The 20567-nt window shown below is 37.8% G+C and overlaps 1 protein-coding gene across 1 annotated transcript in view; it reads left to right on the forward strand.

Moving 5' to 3' along the window:
• The window catches only part of ACACA (acetyl-CoA carboxylase alpha), a 144644-nt gene that overhangs the window by 12610 nt on the left and 111467 nt on the right, over positions 1-20567 (forward strand). The window contains exons 3-20 of the mRNA XM_053457694.1: positions 1435-1567; positions 2670-2808; positions 4261-4370; positions 4991-5072; positions 5985-6083; positions 7422-7528; positions 8565-8675; positions 12260-12469; positions 12863-13033; positions 15058-15219; positions 15514-15677; positions 15905-16055; positions 17414-17517; positions 17605-17686; positions 17828-17973; positions 18662-18812; positions 19736-19870; positions 20259-20405. Of these exons, the coding sequence (XP_053313669.1) occupies positions 1435-1567; positions 2670-2808; positions 4261-4370; positions 4991-5072; positions 5985-6083; positions 7422-7528; positions 8565-8675; positions 12260-12469; positions 12863-13033; positions 15058-15219; positions 15514-15677; positions 15905-16055; positions 17414-17517; positions 17605-17686; positions 17828-17973; positions 18662-18812; positions 19736-19870; positions 20259-20405 (2404 nt within the window). The remainder of the gene's footprint in view (positions 1-1434; positions 1568-2669; positions 2809-4260; positions 4371-4990; positions 5073-5984; positions 6084-7421; positions 7529-8564; positions 8676-12259; positions 12470-12862; positions 13034-15057; positions 15220-15513; positions 15678-15904; positions 16056-17413; positions 17518-17604; positions 17687-17827; positions 17974-18661; positions 18813-19735; positions 19871-20258; positions 20406-20567) is intronic.

The raw sequence follows: 20567 nt of genomic DNA on the forward strand, positions 1-20567 counted from the left end.
GGTGGGTGGTTCCACTCACATTGCGGGAAACATTCCCATTTAAAGCGGGAATGCTGGGGAGTGGGGCGTGTCAAGACCCTGCTCCTGTGAGCCGGAGGACTCGGGTGTTGACCTGGAGAACCGGCGCTTCTCCCAGAGTTCTCCGGGCCAAACCCGGAGAGTTCCCAGGTATGGCTGTCATATGCATTAAAGTTCATATAATGGCTGGAGCGTTTCTTTAAAATACATGAAATATGACACGCACCTTACACGATGTTCGTTAAATTGTAAAAGAAATCCATAAAATACTAATACAAAGAATTGATGCGCTAAGACCTTGCTATTAAAACATTTCCATCTATGTTAACGGAAACATTCCTTATCGATATGGTATATGGTATTCTTTAGCATGGGTCGTTAGTATATTAGTACATTGTATAGCATAACATTTACCAAAACAAAACCACAGCCTGCTCTTTACTTTCACGTGCTTTAGAGTTTTAGTATTTAAAGGTGCTGTCCCACTAGCAGATCAGTTTTATTCTTTCCTCTGATGGTTTTATCACTTAAAGAAAAAAATTGAAATTTTGGGCAACAACCTATACGTGTCTGCTTTGTCATGACAAGTGTTTCTTGGACAATTATGGATGATGAAAACTTTTATTTGATTGAAACAAATATTTCTATGAATGGTTTGGCTCTTGCTTTTTCTAGTGGTAGGTTTAGTTGTAAAATTGAACAGAGTAGACGGAGCATATTAACATACTGACCGGCATTTCATTCCAGGAGAAAAGGGGTGGGGCCTAAAGTGCACTCGACGTGACCCTGCAGCGCCTACTCAGGACAGATGCTGGGTAGTTTGGAGCTCATTTACAAGCATTTAGACCAGCGGTTCTCAACCTGCGGTTCTCAACCTTTGGGGGTCGAACGACCCTTTCGCAGGGGTCGCCTAAGACCATCTGAAAACACATATTTCACAATATATAATTACATAATTTTATGGTTGGGGGTCACCACAACATGAGGAACTGTATTAAAGGGTCGCTGCATTAAGAAGGTTGAGAACCACTGATTAAAACACAATGCTGCCTGTACACAGTGTAATGCATGGTGCGTAGGCAGTATTTTTATGCCGGGACGGACCCAAATTTCACGTGACAGGACCTAAAAATGGGACTGTCCTGGGAAATTTGGGACTGGTATGTATTTAATTGTATTTCTTTAAGAAAGTGAAAGAATAATGGGGGTTATTTTATAAATAGACAAATACAGTAATTATAAAAGATTCTTGGTAAACATAGTGTCTTGCAACTTACAGTACCAGTATAGTACTTTTGCAATCACAATTAGTTTGTGTTCACAGGTTAATAATTTTGAGTAAAATTTCCTAAACAAAAGTCTCTTGCGCGCCATTGGATTTTTTTTTTCACTACTAACGTCTTCGTTTTGTTACAGGCCTAGCATGTCCGGTTTACACTTGGTCAAGCAAGGTCGAGATCGAAAGAAAATCGACTTGCAGAGGGATTTCACGGTTGCTTCTCCAGCAGAATTTGTCACTCGGTTTGGAGGAAATAAAGTCATTGAAAAGGTTATTTGTCAAATATTTTGCTTATAAAAACGTCTGGGCACATAGAACAGAATATATATTAGCTATGAATCCAGGGTTTGTTTTGGGGGAAGTAGGTCAAAATAAAGAAAATAAAAGATAAAGGAAAACAAGGATGAATGAGAACAGAGGAATGAAAAAAGTCCTTTTGATAAAGGCCAGTTTTAACCCCTTAAGGACAATGGGCGGTCCCTAAACCCATTGAAAACAATGCATTTTGAGTCCGTACATGTACGGGCTTTGTCATTAAGGGGTTCAAAATGTAACACATGCCCTTCCCCAATTGAAATACAAAAGCACTTTTAATTAGTACAGTGATAAAGGTCCAATGCATGACAGTATAGGGCAATTATACTTGTTCATAGAATTGCTGAGAGAAGGCAAAGGCAAGCAAAGCTGTCGAGTTTGCAGGAGAGTTGCAGTTTCATCTCCCTCAAGTTGCATTATGAAACACTGAGCCCATTGAGTTTCTGCTGCAAGAATAATTCAAATGTGCAAAGCGTTCATTTCTTTAATGCCTTGCATTATGCAAGGTCACCTCAGCCCCCATTTCAGAGAAATTTGCTCATGAATTCACAGTTAAAACCACAAATCTTCCGTGAACTACCGCTTCATATTTATTTATGTTAACTGTAAGTAGGTAGGTAAAAGTTAAAAGAAAAATAGAGTGAAAAACTTTGACTGCACGTCTCCTATATCATTTTCAGGTATCTTTAAATATTATCAAGGCGTTTGAACTTGTTTCCACGGGACATTATATTAACACTTGACGATGGAGACTACCATATGGAGACTAGAACAATTTATCGATTAGATGCCCGTGTAGGTCAAACTGGGCAAATACATCTGGACTATTCTATATGGAAAATTCAAAGACCACATTATATATTGAACCAGAACTGGAAGTGCCTTCATTCCTTTAGCAAATAAGTGATTCTAGTGCTTTTTGGTTCAGCTGTGAGATTACATTGTGTAGTTATATATATATATATATATGTCTATTTTTTTTGTAGTTTTTCAAAGTAAGATTTTGCGTCTCTAACTGCACAAGTGTGTTTAGATTGTTTGTTTTTCCTTTTATCAGGTACTCATTGCTAATAACGGCATTGCAGCAGTTAAGTGTATGCGGTCAATCAGACGGTGGTCGTATGAAATGTTCAGGAATGAGAGAGCGATCCGTTTTGTTGTTATGGTAACGCCTGAGGACTTGAAAGCCAACGCAGGTTCGTTTCGTATTCGGCGCTGCTAACTGGGCTGGTTTTTGCTGTATGCTTGGTTATCATCGGTGGGGTAATGTCAGAATGTCAACAGTTGACATGACCCAGCAGATCCCAGGGTATGTTCTCATAGCTCTTCTCACTGGGTAAAGGAATTGAAGTGACCCAGCTATCTAAACTATATACATTAACACATTAAGAATCATCTATTATCTCTTGTACTTGGCAACTCCTTTTCATTAACTAGTTTTATTAATAACTGTGTAAAACACAGGTTAATTTGTCTGGATACATACATTAACAATCTGTGCTCAAGTAAGACAATCCTTAAAGTGTCACTTTTAGTGACCAACTTAAAACTAGTCCTCAAAATGTGATTCATAGGGGTATATTCACTAAAGTTGAAGTTTATAGGAGAGTTGTGGTTTCAACTCCTCGACTCCAATGTATATTATGAAGGTCCAACACCTGTGACATGCATAATACATAGCTAAATTAGTGACATTTTTTTTAGTCTCTACTCCCAACTCAGCCTTTTTTTTTTTTTTTGCTACCGAAACTTGCCAGTGTTAACCCTTCAATCAATAGTGAATTGTAGGAGTTAAAACCACAAAGCACCTGCTTACTTTTCCTTTAAAAAAATAAACCCCATAAACTGTCTGTGCCCCCTCCCAAGAAATATCAGAGTTGTTCTTGTGATTTTAATGTAAAGGATACATGACTTTAGATTTTAAAAAAATGAGCACCAGATTTAAAAAAAAAAGAAAGACATTGCTTGATGTAGAAGCTGCAGCTGCCCTCCTCAATGCTTGAAGCAGCCAATCAGTGGCAGGAAAGCTCTGCATTTCATCCAAATCAACATATCTCCTGCTCAGAAAAGTGGCGCCAGCGTAAGTAGAAACAAAACAAAATGAGTAGAACCAAAACAGCAAGGATGTTAAGCCAACATGCATTTCACTTCTGCAAGGGAGATGAGGCTTTTTGTGATGTGTGATCTCATTTAGGAATTAATAGACCTGTTAAGCTGCTACACACACATCAGATATTGTTTCAGTAGTCCTTTGGGCTATTACATTTTTTGATAGTTGTGACATTTCTCTAACCTGTATTAATAAAAACTGGGTACACTGCGTACTGATCCTTTATAGAACCGTCACTTTAAATGGGCTAAACCCAAGCACTGCACTATAGATCATGTTAAGAAGGTTTAATTATAAGTGCAATTGTCATTTGTTTTTGCGTTGCTAGTGAAAATATGTAACGGTAAAAACAAATGCCTTACTTTGTAAAAATATTTTAATGCTTAAATGTGCATTTTATCCCCCCCCCACTGACCTTTAAACTTTAATTTTGATGTATAGTGGGTTGTTGGTAGACAATACCAAATCACCCTTCCGTAAAATCATCAGTCTTTCTGTTCTTTTGCCTGAATCTGTTACTATGATCTTACCTACATAGAGTACATCAAGATGGCAGATCATTATGTACCCGTACCTGGAGGGACCAACAATAACAATTACGCCAATGTGGAACTCATCCTTGACATTGCAAAAAGAATCCCAGTACAGGTATTACTTACTGCTCACTTTTTTTTGTTGTCCTTTATGTGATCTGAAATATCCTCTGCCTTTTCCTTTGTCAGAATTTAAAATTATTTGAAGTTACTTTTAAAAAAAAAAAATATTAATGACCTAGAATTCTGTCTATTTCTCCCTTGATCTATGTGGACTAATATTTTGTGTTCTTTGATTATTACATCATATGGGGATCAACAAATTGGGCAGGCATCTGCATATTAGCTATTTGTATGTGTTCTAGCTCTGTTTTCTTAGCCCAGTCCACTAGACAAACACTTAATCATACTGCCTGTGATAAACAATAGAATGGCTCAGTCTTAATTACCCAGCCAAACTCTCACCAATGAAAGTCCATGAAACAAACAGACTTCGTTATAATTGCCATAATGTATCAGGAGAGTATGTTGCTTGAGCAGGAAAAGCCATCCAAGGTATTACAAAACTGACAATGATTGCAGCATCCACTTCTGCAGGTAAAGGAAGATTATTGAAGAAAAATGAGAAAAAAAACCTATTTTTTGTTGGCAATAACCTACGTTACTATATACATTGCTGCAATTTATGTCCCCCCCCCATAAAGTGTCCCCTTCAATAGTTTTTGTTTATTTTAGGCTGTGTGGGCCGGTTGGGGACATGCATCGGAGAACCCTAAGCTCCCCGAACTTCTTCACAAAAACGGCATTGCGTTCATGGGTAAGAATTAGAGTTTCTGTAATAACTATAAGCTAAAATACTCATGTAATATTTTCCTCTGAGGAGATTTCAATGACAAATGTTGTAACACTTACTTTAATGCCATTTTATTTAGGTGAAATGATGTGTGTAGGTTTTCTAAAAGCACGCAGTAAGGGAACAATAAAAAAGTCATTTGTTATATTAGATCAAGGGTAATGGGTAACAAGATAATTATCCATAACTAATAACATTACGGCTCTGCTAGTGAATTGCCAGTCATATCAAAAGGCCTAGCACATACTCCTATAATTTGTAAGAATTTTAATTTACTTCTAAAGCTGACGGATCTCTTTTGTACACCGTGTTAAAGAAGGTTCTGTTAGGTATCAGACCTGGGAAGTCTTGCTATACATTGTTAGCGAAAGGGATCTTTCTAAATGAGCTGTCTCTGAAACTCTTGACGTCCTAACCCTTTTATAGCCCATTTTGAAAATTCTATTGTAGTGACTCGCTAAATTTTTTTACCAAATAGCTCAAATACTGTCCCTCATGGAAACCTTTTCTTGTCGTTGTTTAAATACACACTTAATTTAGTCACCTGCATTCTACAGGGATATCACCCATAACATCCTGGTAGCAAAAGAACCAACTGGGAGTCATTTATGTGGCATGGGAGTCATGTCTTTACCCTGAGATTGGGAAGAACCCTGAGGGTTCCCATGTATACTAGCTGGTTGGCCATTGAAACAAAAGTCACAAAGTCAGGAAGACATTTCCTGTAAAGCAAGGATTCGGATTTTTGATCTTGTTTTGCTATCGTGCTATTCTACAAATCAGCTATCGTCCATTATGTATAAAATGTATCAGAAATTATAAATTAGGATTATGTATCAGAAACAATTTGTCTTATTTTTCTTTCAACTTTTGCAGGGCCACCCAGTCAAGCAATGTGGGCCTTAGGTGATAAAATTGCGTCATCCATTGTAGCCCAGACAGCTGGGATTCCAACCCTTCCATGGAGTGGCAGTGGTAAGAAAATATGACTTCATTTTCCAATGCGTGTTCAATCTGCACTCCCTTTTACCCACTGTAACATTAGAGCGATAGTCAATTTTAATGTTCAATGCTAGATGATAAAGGCTTGCATTTTCTACCCCAAGTTGCTTATCCCCAAAACAAGAAGGGTAGTTTAACTTTAGACAGGGTGGTTAGTGTGTACATTAGAGAGAATTTAAGAAGGGGCCATTAAACTGGTACACGGTCTTATTAAAAGAAAATGAGAGACACAATGAATACCTTCAGATACGTGAACGGAAGAGATTAAGTCCAAATATGAGAAGAATAAAATATTCACACAATTTATAAAAATACACATACACACTTTTTACTTTTAGGGTTGTAGAATACTATAGTACACCGATACTGATTATCCACAAAACAATGTGGTGGAGAAAGAGGGACCAATCCAAATTTGGATTTCTGGGATCTCCGTAGTAGGCGGTGTGAAAATATTTATGAATTATTTTTTTTTTAACTGGCATGGGGAATCTGCATCTGAACTATTGATTTTATTTCTGTTTTACGCTCTTATTCTACATGGCTATTTAAGCCAACACGGAACATTGTCTGTTACTATATTTAAATAAAATGATCTGTGTGGATAAATTTCATTATTTTTTTCCTTAAATAAAGCACGGGTGGTAAAGCTGTTCTGCTAATTGAAGCACCGATTGGTCATTGAGCACAGGAAAGCAAAACGTAATCCGTTCATAAGAGCTTCTTCATATGCAGTATATTTTCCTCTATATTTTTCTTTTTTGCTTTTATTTTTGAGTAGGTTCTTAAATTATGCACCAATCAGGACTGAATAGACATCATCATTTGTTTACCCTGCCTTACTGAACTTAGGAACTGTATGAAGAAATGCAGCATTAGAAATGTTTCTTTTACTGTCGATTGCTCAATCCCTTCACAGAAGTAATTCTTCAATTTTGTGACATTTTGCCCATTAATTTGTCAGAGAATATCATATTACACTACGACACAAAAACAGCTTTTGGTTGTTATGGTTTAAATGTACTCTTTTTCATGTGATTACTTATGTAAGGAAACAATGAAATGGCAGGTAAGGTGTATTTATTTAACATGCTATAGTAGGTCAAATCATGTCTAGTCTTAGTTAAACAACCACACCTTTAATGGATTACTCAATTGTGGTTATATTTTCAGTCACACTTTTCCATGTGTCGGACTATAACATTTGAAATAAATGAGTTAGAATAAAATGAGTGTCCCTCCATTACATGACCATGAGTGTGATACAAAATACCTGTTGAATACTAAAAGTAATGTATTTCTTTGAATTAGGACTCAAAGTGGAATGGCATGAAAATGAAATAAAGAAAGGCATTCTAAATGTGCCTCAAGAACTTTATAAGAAGGGCTATGTGAAAGATGTTGACGATGGTCTGAAGGTAAGGAAACGGCTAAGGAATGTGTGTATCACGTTATCGGAAGGCTCAATCAGTATTGTAAGGGCTCAATCATGCACTACCTGGGGCAGCTTTCCCCCTTTGACATGGAAGTTACGTCTTGGGCTATCCACTCTTTAAATGAAAGTAAATAAATGTCTTTGTTTGCTATAACATATTAATGCTCTCTTAAGGCTCTCCGTTTTAATGTAAATATTTTTTTATGTTTGAACTGGAGATAAGGGTCCTCTAATCGAAGTAGATGGCCTTATTGGTATCTGCTGTCCTGTGGTGAAAATTTCCACACAGGTGTCCTTATATGAATAAAAAGGCCCAGTCCAAAATGTTCTATTTTGAATGCATACTAGAGTCAGTTTTTCTATTTCACACTTTATTGCCTATCAATGCATCCATTGTTTAGTTATTTGAGTTAGAAAAGAAGACCGAGGCCTTATTGCCTCCTTGGTCAACTGCCGGTACTGACACCAGGAAGTATAAGAGGAAGACTACTTCCTGCAGTGCTCTGAGCTCCTCCTGAATGCTAAGAAAATGGCGTCAGCAAATCACCTGTATCTTAGCTCCCATTGACTTTAATAGGAATGCTAAAGGCCATGTGCAGGAATCTGTATTTAATTATGTGTACTGCTTTCAGTAGAGACAGCCAGGGAATTAGAAAATGAAACTACTATCTTTTTCTTAATTCCAGTAACTAAAGAACTCTCACATTAACCTCCAAAATGGAATCCAATTTGAATTTGTCATAGAAATAGGGCTTGTGCATTCCTAATATGGCTTTTTTTTTTTTATACCGCATTGGAAAATTGTGTATGATAAGACATCTATGTCTTGAGGACATCCAGTGTGAGTGTAATATTTAGAGAATGAATAACTATATTTTGTCTTTTCTTATGTTTTAACTCATAGCTCATTAATAATGAAAATATCCCCCGGTTAAGGACACAGATCTGATTTGTGAGATGTTACAGAACTTTGTGAAAGAATGGGATTTGCCTCATCTCACTTTCTTTTTTCCTTATAGGCAGCAGAAGTTGTTGGGTACCCAGTAATGATTAAAGCATCTGAGGGGGGCGGAGGGAAAGGAATTCGGAAAGTCAACAACGCCGAAGATTTCCCTAATTTATTCCGCCAGGTAACTTTTTAGTGTAGATGTATATTATTGGTTATATTAATTTACATTGTACAAGCTAAATTTATAAAGGTTTCCCATCTACATCTAAAAGGTATTCTTTTGTGTGTCTTTTGCTGTTTGTTTCAAGAAGTCGTCTGGCCAAATGTTGTGAAAAATCCAAGTGCCATCAGTGCAGTATTGGAGGGGGATAATCAGTCTATATGTAAAACAGTATTGCAAGGACAATCTAAAGCTACACATTTAAGGACATTTTATCAGAGGCGTATATAGGGTATGGCAGCCATGGCACGTGTCATGGGCGCCATCTCAAGGGGGGCGCCGGTGAGCGGCTTTTAAATGCCGCTCACCTGCATTTATTATTTTTTTATGCGGAGGAGAGAGAGGGGCGCCTAGCAACCGCTCGGCGCCCCTCATTCTCCTCCACGAGCCCTCTACCCCCGTCCCGGTGCCGGCATTTCATGCAGAGCGCCGCAATATGCCGCGAGCGGCTTTTAAACACTGATGCGGAGGAGAGGGGCGCCTAGCAACCGCTCGGCGCCCCTCGTTCTCCCCCGCATCAAAAAAAAGAAGACAGCGTTTAAAAGCCGCTCGCTGGTGCCCGCTGCTTCACTGCTGGGCACCGAAATATGACGTCATATTACGGCGCTCAGCAGTGAAGCAGCGGGCACCAGCGAGCGGTGCAGGAAGACAGCAGCATCGTCCTCCCGTCGCTGGACTTCAAGGTGAGAGAGGTGGGGGATATGTAGTGGGTAGGGGGAGGGAGAGGGGTTAAAAAGTGATGAGGGAGGGGGTTAAAAAGTGATGAGGGAGGGGGGTAGAAAGTGATAAGGGAGGGGGGTAGAAAGTGATAGGGGAGGGAGAGGGGGTAGATATAAGTAAAGAGTGTGCATTAATGTGTGGATGCATTGAGTGAATGAGAGAGAGCATGAGTTAATATGTGAATGTATTGTCTGAATGAGGGAGAGCATGAGTTAATGTGTGGATGCATTGAGTGAATGAGGGAGTGCATGAGTTAATGTGTGGATGAGTTGTCTGAATTAAAGTGTGAATTAGTGAGTGACTGTAAAAGTGTTTGTGTGTATCATAGATGTATAATTGTGGAAGGGCAAAGATGGCACTAGCAGGAGGTTTGAGCCTTGGGGACCAAGATGGCACAGGCAGGGTGTATATGGGACAAAGATGGCACTGGCCGGACTGTTTGGGGACAAAGTTGACTTGTGCTGGGCTATTTGGGGAAAAGATTGCAAATCTTATGTGTGTAATCTGGGTGCTGGCCAGGTTCTATGTGGGCAGTGTGGATGCCAGGGCTGGCTTTGGGGTGTGCAACCTGTGATCTATGCCTGTAATTTAGGGGGTTGTAAATATACCTTTAATGCCGTGTTTTTATGTGAATTCCAATTGATCTTTACCTGCAAAGCTGGGTTTTTGTGTTATTCTGTAGATCATATCTGCTATGCTACGTTTCATATATTATTATTGTATACCTGCAAATACAGGATTTGTATGTCTGATTCTGTTTATTTGATATATACCTTCAGTGCTGAGATCACAAGTGAATTTCAGTTGATGTGGGTTTGTGTGTTGATCTATACCCGCTATCAGCAGCAGGGACTAATATTTATATATATATTTATATATATGGGCAGCAGGGGCTAGTAAATGGGTTTTAGATATTTTGGACAGGGGCGCTATTTCAGTGCTTGCCATAGGCGCTATTTTCAGTAGATACGCCTCTGCATTTTATTTTACTTTGTAAGCACTTTATGCCTTTTTTAAACCGGCCAAAATACTTTAAGTATTTAATACTTTAAGTAAGCAACTCTCGAAAGTGGAAGCAGCAATAAATGACAGTCTTCCCTCTGAAATCAATGAGAACGTTATCCACTCCTGTCCACAGGAGGCCTCTTTAAACTCCCCTAGATGCCCGTTGAGCCAGCACTAGAGCTGACTGGTGGTTAGTATATCACATTGCAAGAGATATGGCATGAGATTCCTCAGAATCCCTCCGTACATTTGCAATGAGGACTGCATACAGTTTTAACGGAACCACTCAGCTATCATATGCATTAAAGTGTCCCTTTAATGTCAGAAATCAAGCAACTTTATTGGTCGAAAGCCTTTTCTGTGCGTTCACATTGCTTCCATTGTCTCATTGATGTCCAGAGAGAGCTCTGCATTACACGATAGTCTCAGTGGGTAGCCAATGTAGCCATGTAAAATTAGATAGAGCTCACCAAAATTGGGCCAACATGTACTGTATGCCTCAGATAGGCACTTTTAAATAGTGTTTGCTGGTTGAGTTTGCTTTATTGTTTAAGGTATGACGTAAGTGTTAAGGAAACTGCAAGCGCCTTAATCTTGCTTAACCTGCTAGTTCACATCTAAATAAGTGAACACTCCTGTTTCAATTGTTTCCAATTATCCCTTTTATCAGTGTTGCTGGTAACAAAATGAATGTAAGAGAAATGTTTGTATTTCTTCAGATTACCTAAAGGCATTAACACACCCTCTTTTTCTGTTACTAGCTCAATAATTTAGCACTTTAGTGCATTATGTTCAACTATATATAGTTTGTAATTCTGTTATTTTTTTTTTGTAAGCACCTTTCCCTGCCATTTTGTGTTACTAAAGCAGATAAGTCACTTTCTCCCAAATTAATAATAATGTTGTTATTATTTAAAATGTTTTTGAAACATATGGTGGTTGTTGCAGATTAAAATAAGATATATAATTATTTTTTGTACCTACTTTTTGTTTAAACCAGTGGGAACAACCATTTCAATTCAACCATTTCATCTTCTTTATTATTTTTCCATGTTAAATGATTGTTTCCTTTTTGCTGATTTGTTTTGACGTTGATTGTTTCTAGTTGCCTATGTAATGGTGAGGGAAACGAGGAAAACATTTAAGAACGGGGAAATTGAAAAGATATGCTTGTTTGCCACATTTGCCACTGCTTTTAGCTTCTGTTAATTTTAAATTTAATAGCTTCAAAATAATTACACATTTTATAAACATAATTATATTAAATGCCAGTGCATTTGGGGTATCGATGTGTTGTACTATACTGATGAGGAGTTTAGATTTCAGTGGTACCCAAAAAATGGGTTAAAAAAGCAATACCTCATGAATTTAATTTGTTAGTCTAATATAGTAAGGTTGTTATGCTTTTGATGCTATACCACCGGATATGTTAGTGCCGTAACTTAGTACTTGGAGCGAGGTCATGCACTACGCTGATGTCTCATCCCCTCCTAGAAGCAGAGGGGAGAATAGGGAGGCAACAAGGGCATTGATGCCAGGCAGCTCAAACATTCCCTATTCCCTTGTGGCGCCTTGAGCAACTGTCTCTCTTGCTTTATAGAAGTTAAAGCCTTGTTATATGATCCTCAGTCTTACTGGAGTAGGTCCTCATGAAAACCAGGACTTGGCATGAAGCCCTCCTCTTTTAGGTTTTACATTCTATACAATGACTTAAAGTGGCATGAAGGCATGGCAGAATGCTTATAATTGTAAAATGGGTCCCCAAAATTTTAAAATTACAACCACGGTTGATACAATATAATGCTGTGTTTCCTTTACAGGTGCAAACTGAAGTTCCTGGGTCTCCCATTTTTGTAATGAGACTGGCAAAGCAATCCCGGCACCTGGAAGTTCAAATACTTTCTGATCAGTATGGCAATGCCATCTCACTTTTTGGTCGTGACTGCTCCGTTCAACGACGTCACCAGAAGATTATTGAAGAGGCACCTGCGTCTATTGCTACCACTTCCGTGTTTGAAAAGATGGAGCAGGTGAGTGGAAATCAAAAATGTAAGGCCCACAGAACTGGCAACGTTTTCTAGACCAAAGAGCTTGCAGTTCTATTCTATTACCAGTCCAAATTGGTTACACTGTGTTATGAATGGTAAATGTATATTCAGTTAGTAATAATACAGCAGATGAAAGGCTGGAATTGGTTGATTCTTATTATTAGAAAATAAGATCAGATAATTCAGAGATGTTTATTATTTATTACATTTTGGTGGGAAAATTGGTTAGAGGGGGTGTAAAACTGAGAAGGTACAAATTTGTAATATGTCTTTTTAGATGTCAATATTTAGGGTAGGCTAGTATTTGTAGTCCCCTAATTATTCTGTACCCTGTATTACACAGAATTCCTAATTGAAAATAATTTCTTCTTACAGTGTGCAGTGAAACTGGCCAAAATGGTTGGTTATGTAAGTGCTGGGACGGTGGAGTACCTGTACAGCCAAGATGGTAGTTTTTACTTCCTGGAATTAAACCCCCGTCTACAAGTTGAACATCCCTGCACTGAGATGGTGGCTGATGTAAACCTTCCCGCTGCTCAGCTCCAGGTAAACCCCAACATCCTGATTGACATCAAATTGATCAGTGTTGAACAATTAGTTCACATATTTAATATTTAATAGTTCTAGGCTTACCCTACATATTCCAGGAAATCCTCTTTTTCACACATGCAGAATAATATTATATTTATGTAATGTACTACACATACCTATTGATTGGAGTCATCCATGTGTATGATTTTCTTTGAGAGTTGGTAGAAAAAGATTTTTGATGGACTGGAAGAAATATTGCCGTACCTTGTTACAAATATTGCGACTATTATAAATCCATAAGCACGCGGTTTCAAAAATACTCAGTCAGCAGTCCCTTTTTCAGGAAGATCAAAGTCGCTTCTGAATTATCAAACTACCAGTTTATGTTTCTCCTTAATCATTTGTTTAACTTGACACATATGCTGGAAATCTATTCCATGCTTCTACCACTCCGTCTTATTTTCAGAATATTACACATTTATATATTTTTAAGTTTTTTTTAAGTGATACTTGGGTACTTGTTGCATGATTCTGTCTGGTCTGTATCACTTGTAATGGAGACTCTCAATCTCATTGTTTTTCATACTTGTGTCTTGTGAATATAGGTTATAGTACTAACTAATTTTCATAAAAAATTAGATTTTTAGCAATGTGCCTCCCACTGTAAAGGACATGGAAAATTAATTAATAAGGTCTCCTTAACGGTGGTAGCTTCAAATGAGAACAAGGTCAATATGCAGCCCTAGTTCACAGGTTGTAAGTATTATAAGTAAGGTTGTAAGTATTATTTCATGACCTGTATACCCAATTTTTTATTGAGAAAGGTCTAACAATGGTTGGGAGCAGATCAATAAAGCCAAGTCACATGACTTTGATATGATTCTGTTTTATTGATTGAAATATTAACATACGTGATATTCCATACATCTTATTCTTTATCCACATCATATATCATAAGTTAATCATAAAACAGAGTCAGTTACTGTCTTGGGCTCAGGCGCCAGATGCAACATGACAAAATAACAATAACTGTGGAGCACACCAAAGCATCAAAATCCATAGTAGTCACCAACTCATTAAGGGATCATCTGCCATAAAAATTCTCCATAGGCAATAGCAGAAAAACAATAATAAACTGTACACACTCTTAAATGGGAAAAAAAACAAAACAATTTATTATCCATATAAATTAGCCAATGTACATTTCGGGCAAATATGAAGAAATAAATCCTGAAGAGCTCAGGCAGCCAGTGAAGAGACTGGGGAGAGGTGCTAGTAAACAAATGGGCGAGAAAGATAAGTCTGGCAGTAGCATTTATGGTGGATAGTAGGACGAGGAGACCTGCTAAGACAGAGTTACAATGGTCAAGGCGGACGATAATGAGGGCATGGACATGGGCCTTGGTGGCATCTTGTGTTAGAAAGGGGTGAATGTGGGCAATGTTTTTAAGATGGAGACGGCAGTTTATTGAGACAGACTGAATGTGGGGGGTGAACATGAGGAGTGTGAGGAGACAGGGAGACGAGTGTATCATTGACATTGAGTGAGACTGATGAGGCGTGTTAGCATTGGAGGGAAGGAAGATGAGTTTTAGAGAGATTGAGTTTTAGGAAATGTGCGGGCATCCAGTTAGAGACAGAGGCAAGGCAGTTCGATTGTATAAGTAAGACAGAGTAAGAGAGAGCAGGATAGCATAATTGAAAGCCAAAAGGTGAGATTTTGCAAAGTGAGGCAGTGTAAATGGAGAACAGAAGGGGTCCTGGAACTGAGCCTTTCCCCGACAGAGAATGTTAGGGAGGGGTAGTGTTGCTGGAGAGGGAGACACTGAAGTTACAATTAGAAAGGTAGGATGTTAACCAGGAGAGAGCAGAAACCAGGTTCATGAAGAGTTTGAATGAGAAGAGGGTGGTCCACAGTGTCAAAAGCAGGAGAAAGTCTCAGTAGGATTAGCATAGAGTAGTGTCCCTTGGATTTAGCAGTGATAGTAGACAGTTCTAAATATAATGGAATATGTATTTGTCTTGTGCTTCTCTCATAGATTGCAATGGGAATTCCACTTCACAGAATCAAGGATATTCGTATGCTTTATGGAGTCCCTGCTTGGGGAGATACACCAATTGACTTTGACAACCCTCTTAATGCTCCCAGTCCCAGAGGACATGTTATTGCTGCTCGTATTACCAGTGAAAATCCCGATGAGGTAATGTTGTTGATCAATGTACATACGTTTCTAACATATCTAGTGAATGGCCACATACCTCTAGTTTATGCATAGTTATGAGTGTATTTATATTTAGGATTTAAAGGTTAAATACTGTAACAAGTTTACATTTTTTGTTTCCAACATGTAAACATATTTGTTCTTATAGTCTAAAAGATAAAAATATCTGATGTACTGTGAGATTTGCCATTCAATGTAAAACTTTATTGCTGTATGCTGATATTCAGTTTGCATAGTGCACACAAAGTAATTATTTTATATTATGTGTTTTAGGGATTCAAACCTAGCTCGGGAACCGTGCAAGAACTTAATTTCCGCAGCAACAAGAACGTGTGGGGTTACTTCAGTGTTGCTGCAGCAGGAGGACTCCATGAATTTGCTGACTCTCAGTTTGGACACTGCTTTTCTTGGGGAGAAAACAGAGAAGAAGCCATCTCGTGAGTTAAAGTTTAACACTTTAAGGGTTGTCCTATATATTGTTCCACTTGCATTTATATATTCAAGGTTGTAGTTTTGCAATACTTGTCATACTCTAACAATCTACATACCTAGGCCTGAATATGGACTTTTGATCCATCCATACTTTATTTGGTAATGTTTTAATCTTATTTTAAGAAAGAAGTTTTGCACAGGATGTTTCTTATTCATCTTTGAATTTTTTTAGCAACATGGTGGTAGCACTTAAGGAATTATCCATTAGAGGGGATTTTCGAACGACAGTGGAATATTTGATAAAGCTCCTGGAGACGGAGAGTTTTCAGCAAAATCGCATTGACACAGGATGGCTGGATAGGTTGATCTCAGAGAAAGTTCAGGTAAGACAATAAATAATGTTGGCTAACTGTCAAAAGAACCACTGAAATTCAGCAATCCAATTAAAAAAAACAGCTCTATCAGAACCAGTTAACTTTTTCCAATCTACTCGGCAACAATGAACAGAATGCATTAATTAGTGTGATAACAAAAAATACTATATCTCACTGTACTAGTCTCGTGCAATATTACTAATCAACAAAATATTCTATATGCAATAAAAAATCTTCCTCGAAAAGGAATACATTTTTTCTAAATGTTGAAGAAGACAAAATTCACATCTATTTTAAAAAAATATATATATATAAAAAATATACTTTAACACCTCTTGTTGCTGGTGTCCAACTGGTCTTTGTTTCCCTGGAGAAAATTAAGTTAGGCAACTGCCATAAAAATTCAATTAGCCAGGAGAAAATTGTCAGTATGAAGAATACTAAAAACTAGAGATTTGAGTGGAAATAAAAAAAATGACCAAAAAAACATAATCAATGATTATCGTAGAGAGTGATAGACAAGCCTTACCACTCCAATTCATTCCCATGGATTAAAACTCACCAATAAGGATCATGGGTATTACTTTTTAATAGCGACTTGATCATGTGATTTAGCACATTTCTACAAATTATTCCATTATCCACCACCAAAGGTCCGCTGAAAGGAATAATTTTAGTGATCGACCGGTAATGAAACTGTTGACATCAACGGCCATGAAATGTTATCACCTCTCTATCAAAGATAGTGTCAACCATCAAAGGGTTTTGGTGGAACTGTTCCAGACAGTCTGGCTTCAGAATACCATTCATTCCAAATGGACAGATTTGACCAATAGATTAACATAATAGCTGATAAAACACCCCAAAACAAATATACAAGCAAATAAAAAATACATCTATTACTTCAAATACTTTGCGTTTTCTTCAATATATAGTATACCACACAAAAGAAAATAAACCCAGTTTTTCATTGTATCTGACCCGTAATTGATGGGGTGCAATAACATAATACCACCCCCTGTAGTAGGGGCCGAACAGGGAAATAAAATGGGCCCTGGCACATTAAGGCCATTGTCTGATTAAATGAAATACACGAGGTGACCTTCAGGATACACAGAGCAACATATTACCCTCTTCCACATTCGCAACTGGCTATTGGGCACCGGTCTACGTGGTATTTGCCCAATGGCAGATTGTCTACCCGAATAAACAATATATAGGCAGTTAAATGTACGAATGTACTGTGAACCATCTGTGGCTAAATGATTGTGGGATGAGCACTCCCTATGATCATTACCTACAATTAAATTAAATTGTTGTAGCCACATGCTACCTGCCTATTTTTAATTTAGTATTTTGTACTCTAGGCTGAGCGTCCGGACACCATGCTCGGAGTGGTCTGTGGAGCACTGCATGTGGCAGATGTGAGCCTTCGAAACAGTGTGTCCAATTTCTTGCATTCTTTGGAGAGGTAAATGTCGAGCTTCGTATGATCCCAAGAAGAGTTTGTAAACTAATGTATATGTAAATGTAATTTTTTTTTTCTTCTCTTGCTTAGAGGTCAAGTATTGCCAGCCCACACCCTTCTCAACACCGTAGATGTGGAACTTATCTATGATGGGAAGAAATACGTGCTCAAGGTAAATTCAACAGCAACACTCTACATTAGTATACACATCACTGTTTTCTGATGTGTCTCGCACAACGTTAAGGATATATTTGGCATTTTTATCAGTTTCATAAATGGGCAGCTGCAAGTTTTTTCTGTTTTCATTGATTAGGTAACACGACAATCTCCAAATTCTTACGTGGTCATAATGAATAACTCCTGTGTCGAAGTGGATGTACACAGACTGAGTGACGGTGGCCTTCTTTTGTCCTATGATGGTAGCAGCTACACCACTTACATCAAAGAGGAAGTAGACAGGTATTCACTTTATTATTCTTCCTGGGTATTGATGGTGAGTTGATGATAATGTTCTTCTGAGTATAGACAGTTATAGGGCTAAAGATGACTATGGCCACAGTCCCATATTGATAGTCTTCGTGTGATGGTTTGTGTTATATTCGTGCACAATGACACTGCAGGGTCCCTCTAAGCATAAATTACATGGAAATACCATAGCTTAGGCCGTTTATTGCAAGTATGTGGCGTGTAGTCATTGAGAGTTCTATCAAACCCACAGCATGCCATATAAGTTTATACATTCATCTGTAGACTTGCAGCAGAGTTGGACATTTCCAATGAAAGGTCCCAGTAATTTCCCTGAAGGTAATCTCAGCAATTTGACCATGTCGTCTGCAGAGCAAGCTCAGGCTCGTGGCTGTATTGCTAAACTAACCTGAAAGCTCCTGGTTTAATGAGTGCATCTAAACATCTGAAATAATTGTATTTAATTACATTACTAATTTAGTAGGGACGTGATCATCGACTTCTATTTCTCCATTTTTATTTTTGAAACACTTGCAATGACAAAATAAAAACATAACCGACTGAAATCTATAGTATAATGAATCTTCTACCAAAGTTAATAATTGTATAATTTATATTGTACACCTTTTATATTTATCTAGACCTACAGTACCAAATATGTGGGATTTTTTTTTTTTTGTAGATACCGTATCACAATTGGAAACAAAACGTGTGTTTTTGAAAAAGAAAACGACCCCTCCATTCTACGTTCACCATCTGCGGGCAAATTAATCCAATACGTGGTAGAAGATGGAGGGCATGTTTTTGCAGGCCAGTGCTATGCTGAAATTGAGGTGAGAATAACTTTATCACAGGGGCTAATTTTGTTTCTTCACGTTTTAGCTTTGGTGTTGAAGTTGTTAATTTAAATCCTAGAAATAAAGGTTGCGCAATTTATATTTAACAGACAAAAAAAAGGAAAATATGCAAGGACGTGACCTTCCCGGAAAAGTGTAAATGTATTTTGTAGAGATCTAGCCAAATAAAAAGGTTGTGGAAATCTCAGTTGATTAAGAGAGAATATGCTTTATGTACTTAAATCAAAAGGGTAACATTCTGCAGTGATAACAAACGGGAAGACGTTAGTTCCGAACCATATAAACAACATTTCTACATTTGCCCCGATGCTGTATTTCATTTGTTATTAAAACATGAACAAAATTGTTGAACATCATGTGCTTATCGAGAAAATGTATCATCTGCCTCACAACCCTTAACTGCATATTACCCAAAGTATATTGTTTTTTTTCAAGGTTGAGCAATTAGAGGCTGCAGATAGTTTAATGAACCTTTAAACTAAAGTGCCTCTGGTCAAGATTTCATATTCAACAATCCAAAACTATGGATTCCTCATATTTGTCAAATATTTTACTCAATTAGGAATTACTTAAGAATGTATCATCCCTGCTTAGGAAATGATATCTCCATGACATCACGCTAGTGCAATTTCCTGTCTTGTGTAACCATACAGCAACTAGATGTAATGGCCTCATTGCAAGGGTTACTTACTTGTATTTCATTGTTGTTTGGCTGCAGGTGCCTGATGGTGGTTGGTTCCCAAAATTATGCCTTTTTCTAATATAAACCAGGGCTAATTGCTAGACACACAAAGCGGCATGACAATATGGCATCTGATATTTTGTCAAACCCTGATTTAAGAAATGCTGATAAGCTTGATAATATGATAACTTACATTAGAAATACTTCTCTACTGCAGGTCATGAAGATGGTGATGACGCTGACGGCGATGGAATCTGGGTGCATTCATTATGTGAAGCGACCAGGAGCAGTTCTTGAGCCTGGTGGTGTCATAGCTAAACTACAGCTAGACGATCCTAGCCGTGTACAACAGGTAGGTAAAGAAAAAAAACTAGCTACAGCAAAAAGTGGGAAGTGCTGTAATAACTAACTATCCCATCTTAATAAAATAGAAAATCACAGGGGTTTTCATATCAGAAATTTTAGCTCCTTACAGTAAAGAATAGAGTGGCAAGGAGAAAAGTTTGAGTCAGTATACTTCTGTAATGTAGATATCCCAAAAGTGTTATATATAATTTAATAATAAAATATCACATTTTGTATAACTTGTACAGAACCCTTTCTGGGAGTTTTAGTGTGTGCCATCTAAGCCAGAAGAATAAATAATTCCATGGGAGGTTGGTGGAATGTTATTACTCAGTGTATCTATTAAAATGTAATGTATTTTCCATGTTTTCTTTAATTAAAACATAAAACATTAGGCTGAGCTCCATACAGGGCCATTGCCGGTGATACACAGCACTGCCCTGCGAGGAGAAAAGCTCCACCGCGTCTTCCACTATGTTCTAGATAACCTGGTCAATGTGATGAATGGATACTGTCTCCCAGAACCCTACTTCAGTAACAAGGTGTGTGAATTTGTTTGATAATGCAAACCGCATGTTCTTTTACTGCCCTCCATTGTTGGTGCAAATCATGTTAGTTGTATGATCTACAAATAGTTAGAGAAGGAAAGCAAACAGCGCATTTTCTAATTCCTAAGTGTTTTTGCTGAGATTTTCATTTAATAA

The sequence above is a fragment of the Spea bombifrons genome, chromosome 2 (genome assembly GCF_027358695.1).
Source record: "Spea bombifrons isolate aSpeBom1 chromosome 2, aSpeBom1.2.pri, whole genome shotgun sequence".
Lineage (NCBI taxonomy): Eukaryota > Metazoa > Chordata > Amphibia > Anura > Pelobatidae > Spea > Spea bombifrons.